The sequence below is a fragment of the Euphorbia lathyris genome, chromosome 3 (genome assembly GCF_963576675.1).
Source record: "Euphorbia lathyris chromosome 3, ddEupLath1.1, whole genome shotgun sequence".
NCBI lineage: Eukaryota > Viridiplantae > Streptophyta > Magnoliopsida > Malpighiales > Euphorbiaceae > Euphorbia > Euphorbia lathyris.
This window is the reverse complement of record NC_088912.1, coordinates 71,339,521-71,349,311: the sequence shown is the minus strand read 5'-3', so window position 1 is coordinate 71,349,311 and position 9,791 is coordinate 71,339,521. Positions and strand designations below refer to the sequence as shown.

Genomic DNA, 9,791 nt, shown 5'->3' with positions numbered 1-9,791 from the left:
CTCATGCTTGTTGGATGTCTTGGGACACGCTTCTAGAATGTTTCCTCTTATAAGGCCAGGTTACAAGATCCCTTCCTTAAATAGGAACCCTTAAATGTGTAGATAATGCCTCTTTAATCAGAAAAACTGACTTTCTCAGTTCGTTTCCTAAACCAACATTGTAACACTTTGTCCAATATAGATATTGTCCGTTCTGGCCCAAGTCCAACACTTTGGGCCTCACGACTTTAAAACACGTCTGCATATATTGGATTCTCATCTTACTAATAAGCCCCAATCACTCACTCTCCATTTTCGATGTGGTATTCAGTTCATTCTTACCTCCATCGCCATCCTTTAGGGTCGCTCCTTGCTCAGGCCTTCTACCCCAGTGTCACCCATTTCGGATCGGGTCGTTACAGGCCCACCAGCTTTGTCTGGTTCATCCCCGAACCACACATCGTATGTGGAGCGTCGGCTCTAATACCAATTGTAACACCATGTCTAATACCATGTAGATATTATCCGTTGTGGCCCAAATCCAACACCTTAGGCCTCACGGCTTTAAAACACGTCTGCATATATTGGATTCTCATCTTACTAATAAGCCTCAATCACTCTCTCTCCATTTCCGATGTGGGATTCAGTTCATTCATGCCCCCCATCGCCATCCCTTAGGGTCGCTCTTTATTTAGGTCTTCTACCCCGACGCCACTCATTCTGGACCAGGTCGTTACAAACACAATATCAATATGCATTGATAAAAGTTGTTCATCCTTACAGAATGACCAAATAACCCTCACTAGGTATTACAAGCTTGATTTAACACTAGGGGCAAAACGGGAGAAACTATACTAATGGCAAATCAATAAATAAACCTAGATGGAAAAACAACAATAACATGGTGGCAAAATAGTAAATAAGGTGTGACAGGATAAGTGGCATGCTGAAGATACTTGGCCAAGATGTTGGACTACACAAAATGTGGTCTATCTGACACGTCGTATGGTTGGAGTTTTGAAGAATCTGCATGGCCAGAAGTTCAGCAACTCGACGTGTGGCTGCTTACACGGTGTGTGGTCTGAATGACACGTCGTGTGAATTAAGGGAATTCGAGAAGAAACTTTTGCCTACATCCATACGAAGTGTGGCCGGGTAACATATCGTGTTGTTTTCTTAGCTCGACTCCCTTCGACCACTTCTGTGCTCACACATCGTGTGGATGTTTTCACACGCCGTGTGAGCCATGTTTCAGGCTTTCTCTAGATTGCTTGTGTTGATACCCTCATACTAAATCTTTGGAATTCCTTTAAATTTGTTACGATAATTCGTTGTAATACATACATACAACTAATGAAAATCATTTTACATATAGATGATAATTGGTGTAAATATATATTAATTGATTGCGTGGTGTCCTAAAATTTTCAATTCCTTCTCTTAAAATTAAAATGGCAAAAAGCATTCTGAGGTCCTTGATCTTTCATTGTTTGGTGCATTAAGCCATCGATCTTTCATTTAGACATATTGCGTCCATGATCTTTCATTGTTTGGTGCATTAAGCCATCGATCTTTCATTTAGACACGTTGAACCCTTGATCTTTCATATATGAGTGTATTAGGCCCTTCTGTAAATCAATTCATATATAAGTGTATTAAATGACTGTTTGATTCAACTGTTAGCTAATAGATGTTGCTGTTGATGTTAGTTGTTTGCGGTTGTAGTAAGCTGTTTGTTGTTGTTGTTGGTTGTTTGTTATTAGCTGTTTAATTATTAGTGTTTGGTAAAATTATACTGAACTGTTACTGTTAGGGCCCGTTTGTTTTACCTACTGTTTGTTGTTGCTGTTTTCTGTTACGGTTTGCTGTTTGCTATTGCCATTTACTGTTACGGTTTGCTTTTTGAAAAAGCTGCTTTTCCAAAAAGCAGAGATTCTCTGCTTTTGTAAAATGCTGCTTTTCAGGTGTGAAAGGCAAACAGGAGGTCACTAACCAAATGCTGATTTTCAGATTTAAAAGGCAAACAGGAGATCACTAACTAAACACCTAAAACTCTCCCTTTTGAAATGAAAAGACAAACAGGAACATGAAAAGTAGCAACCAAACGGGTCCTTAGTATTTAAAATGTCTAATATGGACATGTTTTGAATTAATCAACAAATAAATTATAAAATAAAAAATGTATTATACAAATTAATAAAAATAATTTAAATAAAAAATAAAAAATTTATTGAACGCAACAAAAACTTATTTTTCGATAATTATGTTCTAAAAATAAAAATAATGTTAAAAAGGAAACACATTTTCTGCAAAAAAGAAGGATAATTTTGTAAATAACAAGTAATTATGAAAAACTCTAAAAAAGAGCTTTTCGTGAAAAGCTTCAAAATATTGCAGTGTCTAGAGAAAATGGTAAACGATGCGGTTATATAAACCTAACCAAACATGTCCTTAATATACTTATATATGAATTGATTTATGAAAGAGCCTAATACACCTATATATGAAAGATCAAGGGCTCAATGTATGTAAATGAAAGATCGAGTGCTTAATGCACCAAACAATGAAAAATCAAGGATTCAATGTGTCTAAATAAAAGACGAAGGGTTTAATACACTAAACAATGAAAGATCAGAGACTTCAGGATTTTTGCCAATTAAAATCAAACACTCCACGAATAAATATCCACATACTCTTCTTATCTTCTATCCATCATACCCAACCCATACCTCCTAAAATCCAGTTTCCCAAACAGAGGCTAAGGGTTAAAATGGACAATTCCACAGTCCACATGTAAATATCTAATTTCACAAGGACGCCAAATCCTCGTGTCCATTCATCCAACTACCCAAAATAAAAAGTCACCTAAAAGTGAACTCAAAAGGCCCCAAATTGACCCTACCGTCTCTCTCCTCAACACATCCACGTCTTCACCCTTATCCACTTCTAGCTTTTCCTTTTTCTTCTCCGTTTTTCATTCCACATTTGTACCTTTACTCCCAAATTACCCTTTTCAGAATCTAGAGTCTCATATTTATTCCTATGTACAACATATCACTGCTACATTTTAGGCCAAGCGCATCTGTATTGAACCGTAGGAGAACAAACCCCGAAACTTCAGATTTTATCCAAAATATCATCTCCACCCGTATATTTCTGCGTGCAGCCTCTTCTTCCTCTTCCAACTTGTATCCTCTCTCTTGATGGCGTCTATATTCAACTGCTCCGTCGTCTCTACAATCCGAGCATCTTCCGAATCCTCCAGGAAATCTTATCAGAATCGTGCGAAAACGCAATCTACCACCTGGTGGGCTCCGCTCTTCGGCTGGTCCTCCGATCCCGACTACGTTACCACCGACGCTAGATCGAATCCGCAATCGGAGTCTCCAAATTCTGAACCGCAGGTAGATCGACCTAGATCTAAGTTCTCATTGGGTGGTTTCACGGAGGAGAAAGCGAAGCAACTCCGAAAGAAGACTGCGGAGAGCAGTTCCTTTCACGATATAATGTACCATTCAGCAATCGCATCCCGGCTGGCTTCCGACTTGTCGGAGAAGTAAATCGGCGAGGATGGTTGCGGTGAGTCCCCAATGTTTGGGGCAAAATTTGTCGAGAAGTCCGGTGTTTGTAGTGTCTGTATAAGTTTCGCTTTTAAATTTGGGCGTTGTTAATTTGGGGTTGAGAACACTATTTTTAATGTGCACCCTTGATGTTGAACGTTGAATCAGATTCCCTATGCTTTAGTTTATCAAGTTTGTCGGAATTGGAGATTATGTGTGTGACCTTTTCTTTGTTCCCAAAATTTGATAAATGTAGTTAGATTTTGTTTGAAGAATGTCATATTTACATAATGATCAACAATTGATAATAGGCTTTGATAAATGCACTTAGATAATATTGAAGTTGTGCTTCAGGGAATCAGAACCCTAAAAATTATAAAACTGGATAGAGCAATCTTGGAAAACAATTCGAAATTGGCGGCCAATCAACTCAATAACAAAGAAATATTTAGCCCTAACAAGGAAGCTCGTGGCTTTTGAGACACTAAGGGGAAGAAAATTGGAAATTAAGCGAATTTCAAAAGAAGAGGATTATGAGCATGGTTGTCAAAACCGGACCGGTCAAAAAACCGGAAAAGATAAAGGATTAAGGGTTTGAGGTTTAACCGGGATCCAACCGAGGTTTAACCGGTATTAAAAAATCATATGAAAATTATAATTCTATTCGTATTTAATCTTATAACATATAATAATATTAACTATATTCATCAAATTTATACTAATATTTATTTAATATCATAACAAATAAATATAAAAATTAAAAAAATATACTTTTAAAATTAATGGTGATTATTTTTATTAATAATTAACATGTAAATATGTTAATAGGATATGTATTTTATAATTCAACTTCAATCTTAATTTATTAGATTTTTAAAATTTATTTGTATATATTTAAAATTTAATACTAATTAAATTTCTTCAAAAAAAAATATTTATTAAACTTTGTTAATATTGAGAAAATAAAATAATTTTTTAATGATATTTATCTAAATAGAAAAATAATACTAAATCATATTTTAATTATTTAACTTGTAACATTATTATTTATTCTTAAATAGTTAATTATAAACATAAGTGAAATGATAGTGTAGTGGTGAGCATTAAAATTTACATGCTAAAGGTCCAAGGTTCGAATCCTACCTTTGTTAAAATTTATAAGACTATATGGATTTTACTAGAAAAAAATCGCCCAGGAAGCAATGAAGTTTGTTTTGAAATGTCAACCATGTTTAAGCCCACTTACCTTGTGATAGATTGATGATCAAGCTTCGGTTCACCTCAGTATCTCGTCCATAGAAAAACGGAATGACTGAGGTCACGAACCGTACCATAGTACATAGGGTAAAACCCAGGTCTTGATAATGAAGGAAATTTATTATCAAACGCACAAATAATACTATATACATGAAGATTTTTTTAGGGATAAGGTGTAAAAATACCCCTAACATTTACACCTAGGAGTAATTTTATCCCTAACGTCTAAAATTGTGCAATTTTACCCTTAACGTTGGCAGCCAAGAGCAATTTTACCTCTAATGTTGACTAGTTGGGTCAATATGAAAAATTATTCATCAAATTGTCTTCTAGGTCATAAATCTTGTCATCTACACTTCACATGTGTGTCATTTTATGACTCATTAGTAACAAATCACAAACATATAATTAAACGTGAATTTTAAAAAAATTAAAATTATCCAAGTTGGACATAAAAAGTTTCAAATATTTCAGCGAATTTAAAAATATTAATCTTCAATTATATTATTAAATCACAAAAAAAATATGAAATGTTTTTTTAAAATAACGCACGTGCAATTGGTGCAGAATAATGAATAAAATATTTGTGTTTTATAATAATGTCTAAAATTGACCCAACTTGCCAACCTTAGAGGTAAAATTGCACCATTTTAGATGTTAAGAGTAAAATTCCTCCTACATGTAAACGTCAAGGGTATTTTTGCACCTTATCCATTTTTTATATAGTTTGTCTGATTTCTCAATTCGAGACTCGTCGGGCACCCTTTTAAAGTCGATCATCTCCCAATTAAAGCTTTTTGCATACGCTAGGACTCGAACTCGAGATCTAGCTTAAGCGACTTGAGACTCTTAACGACTCAAATAGTACATGAACTTTCCTTTTATGCGAGTTTTAAAAAATAATTTAGATATTAGTTGTTATTTATGAATATTTTTTAAGTGCAAAGTAAAAACAAAACATGTGGTCCCTACCAAAAAACAAAACATGTGGTTTGCGCTGTTTACGTGGCTTAAAAGTTTGCAAATAGAGGTTATGTCCTATTTCATAATTTATTATTATTTATTATAATTATAATTTAGTATTATTTATATTTATATTATAATTATAATTATTTATATATAATTTATAATTTACTTATTATAATTTATATACAATTTATAATTTAATATTATTTATATATAATTCATCATTATTTATTATATTTATAATTATTTATATATAATTTATAATTTAATATTATTTATATATAATTTATCATTATTTATATATAATTCATCATTATTTATTATAATTATAATTAGTTATATATAATTTATAATTTATTATATATATAATTTATCATTTTTATTATAATTATAATTTTTATATAAAATATATCATTTATCATATTATATATATATATATAATTATTGATTGTAATTATAATTATTTATATATAAATATATCATTATATATATATAATTTATTATAATTATAATTATTTGGTGTAATTAAGTTAAGTTCAGCTAAGTTAAATTAAGTTAAGTTAAGTTCAGTAGCATTCAGTTCAGTTAATTTAATTTCATTTAAGTTAATTTAATTTAATTTCAGTCAAAAAGAATAGGGTCGTATGTGGTATACTCTTTTTACAAAACAAAGTATAGCAATTACACTATTAAGTTATGATAATAATCAAGATAAATTTTTATATATTTTAAATTACATTTACATATTTAGAAAACACAGACTCCAAAATCGAATTGCAATTGTGTAAAATGAACGTAAATAACAATTTAGTTCATAAACTGTCAAATTAGTAAAAATCGTAAAATATCCATCATATGATTTATGGTTTCGATTTAGAAAGCTGTATTTTCGGGAGGGTCATTAAAACTTAACATTGTAAAATTTTTTTTAAAAAATTTGCGCAATGCGCTTACATTAAAGAAAAAAGAAAAATCCCCACCAAACCCGGATGTGATTCGAACCCATGACCTCCTAATGCATAGGTAAGCTCTCAACCACTAGGCTAAGAGCTTCACCACAACTTAACATTGTAATTTGAAATACTTTGTTTTATAAATAAAACATAGCACACATTTATTTCTAAACTTTTAAACCACACGCCTCTATTTGTAAATTTAGAAACTGTTGGTCCCGTGTAATGTGATAGTATTAGTTCTAATGGGGGTTAGGAACTAATTCAACTTTTTGCTTTAAAGGCTGACTAATTTTAATTTTAAAACTTTTACTCAGTTTTTAGGTCAGCACTGCTGAGTATGTTTTGAGACAGCTTCGGTCAATTTACTAACTAGAGCTGTTTCAGTTGTGAGTTGGGAAACAACACTCAAGTCGATTTCCAACTCAGCACTCAGATTACTCAGCTTCAGCGTGTACAGATTATTTTACTGAGCACTGTTAAGCAAGCAACACATACACACACACAAACACACACACACACACACACACACACACAAACACACACACATATATATATATATAAAGAGAAAGGGTTAGAAATTACTCAGCAGACTTATCCTGGTTCGGCCTCTCCGCCTACGTGCAGTCCTCGGAATCCTTCCGAGCTTTTTCAATCCTCTACTGAGCTCTTTAAAGGTAGAGCACAAACCTTTTACAATAGCAACTGAGTATGCAAGAGTATACTCAATGCTATCTCTATCACTTAGCACTATAACCGAATACTCAGCCTCTCTCTACCACTGAGTACTATAACTGAGTACTCAGCCTCTCTAACCTTTTACAGATGATACAAGATTTGTTCTCACTTAGTGAAGAACACTTTAGATGAATAAAATCACTCTAGAATTTTATACAAAAATAGGAGTTGGTGTAAGAGCTTGCTTTTTCTTTTCAGACAACTTCTATTTTGGATTTTACAAGTGAAATGACTTGATGAAGATTTGCTTGTCTGTCTTACGTTGTGCTATAATCCAAGTGATGAATTGGCCTTTTTATAGTGATCTTTGAGGCGCCAATGATTTGAATTTCGATATAGCCGTTGTGGGGAAACGGTCTTAATTCGTCACCACTTGGTCAACACTCAGTGCTGCAGGCCAATCTTGTCTTTTGTTTTCGTCAGGAGCCAGGTTTGCCAGATTCGTCTTCTTGTGCCGGGTTTGTCTTCTTGCGCCAGGTTTATCTTCTAGTAAATATCAGATGGTCCATGCTTCTCGAAAAGGCCCTTCCGAAAGCTTTCTGAGTCTTCTGAATTTTTTTCAGAATACGACAGATTTTGTCTTCAACGTTGATCACTATCGAAGCTGACCTGACGACCACTCAACTTGACGTAGCGGTTTCGCCTTCAAGCTTTTCTGAAGAAGACATTTCTTTTCTTAAAGCTGAGTTGCATTCTGCTCAGCTTGGGCTGTGTGAGTTGCTTCTGCTGGCTTCATCTTGACTTTCTCTTATATATTCTTAGTTCCTGTTCTTGTTAATTAACTTACTCAACATTGAACAAACTCATTAGTACAATTAAATCAAAGCACTTAAATTTAATTCTTGGAATATCTTAATCATGGGATTAACTTAAATAAATTTGTCAATTCAAAATCGTGTGGAAAGGTGTTTCAACAAACTCCCCCATTTTGATGTTGGCAAAAATATTTAATTAAGGAACTCAGTGTTGAGCTCCCCCATGATAATTGACCTTTTCAACACTTCTGAAGATACTCCCCCATAAGGGTTGAATCCATTAACTTAGTTCAGCTCTAAACCTTCTAAGATCTAATCGAGTGAGCCTAACGCTTGAATCCACTGACCTAGTTCAATTCTAAACCTTCTAAGATTTAATCGAAATGAGTCTAAGGCCAACTTCAGAAGTAGGTCAGTACTTGGAACAATTTGTCATTACTCAGTTTTAATACCTAGTTAAGTTCAGATATCCGAGTTAAAGTAAGCTGAGTAAATTAATTAGGACTGAGTAGTTTTACTCAGTGGCCAAGTACTTGTTTAATTTTTATGTTTGCAAGTTCATTTTGTTCAATGAGTAGTTATATGAGAAAGGTCAGCACATAGATAAACACAGCATATAAAGCATCACATGTATATATATATATATAAGATAGTATGAATAAGGATGCTTTCATATTTATATACTCAGTCCAACAAGAAACATGCCATGTATAGAAACACAAGTTACAAGCTAAGACCTATTGCTAGTTCTATTTCTTGATGTTGACTTGAACTTGGTTAGCTTTGGGTTTGGTCTGCTGGTTGGGCTTGGCTGTTCTTTGTTGCTGAGTTTGGTTGCCCGGATTAGCAGAAGTTGAGCTAGGAGGCTTCTGCTGAGTTAGATTTTGAGTTCCTTGAGCTGGCTTCTTATCTTTCTCCCCTGTTTTGCCAGCATCACCAGGCTGAGGGGCAGAAGTATAGAACTGACCCCTTTGAACAGCACAAGTCAAGATGGCTAAGTATTGTTGCATGTGACTCGTACTTTCTTTGAGACCAGTAAAGACCTGGATGCCATCTGCCATACTGGATGCGGGGATCTTAATATGAGCGCTGAGCATACTGAGTAAAAACTCAAGTGACTTCCCAATCCAAGTAATGGAGTCGATCATCCTTGCATATGATTGATAGTACATCCTGAGCATCAAGGCATCGTAGATATGACGCTGAGCATTGATGTGACGAACATGCTCAAGAGTTGATCGGGTGCAGTGCAGAATGTCATTGGTCTTAACCTGGTCAGTTTCCATTTCTTCTCAGCTTAGGTTGAGTAGGCGCACAGCCTCAACAATCTGTTCAATGGAGCATTGAGAAGTGGAGGAGATAAGTTCTCCAGCTCCGGTTAGCTTAGCGGTCAGCTGGGTGAAATGCTGAGTGACTTCAGCAGAAGTTGTGGATGATGAGTTCACAGTAGATAGGGCATTGATTTTCCCTTTAATTGAGTCCATGTGGTGAACCATCATAAGCTCAAGATCCGCCAGCTTGACCATGAATTCCTGCTTGGGCTGCTGAGAGACTAAGGAAGTCATAACATTCATCAGCTCCTT

At 34.3% G+C, this 9,791-nt stretch overlaps 1 protein-coding gene across 1 annotated transcript; it reads left to right on the top strand.

Annotated features, from left to right (window-relative positions):
• The first annotated feature begins 2,958 nt into the window (after positions 1–2,958).
• Positions 2,959–3,814, top strand: LOC136223273 (uncharacterized). Its single transcript, XM_066011199.1, has one exon. The coding sequence runs from the start codon at positions 3,183–3,185 to the stop codon at positions 3,537–3,539; it is 357 nt and encodes a 118-aa protein (XP_065867271.1). The 5' UTR covers positions 2,959–3,182; the 3' UTR covers positions 3,540–3,814.
• Positions 3,815–9,791: the final 5,977 nt, after the last annotated feature.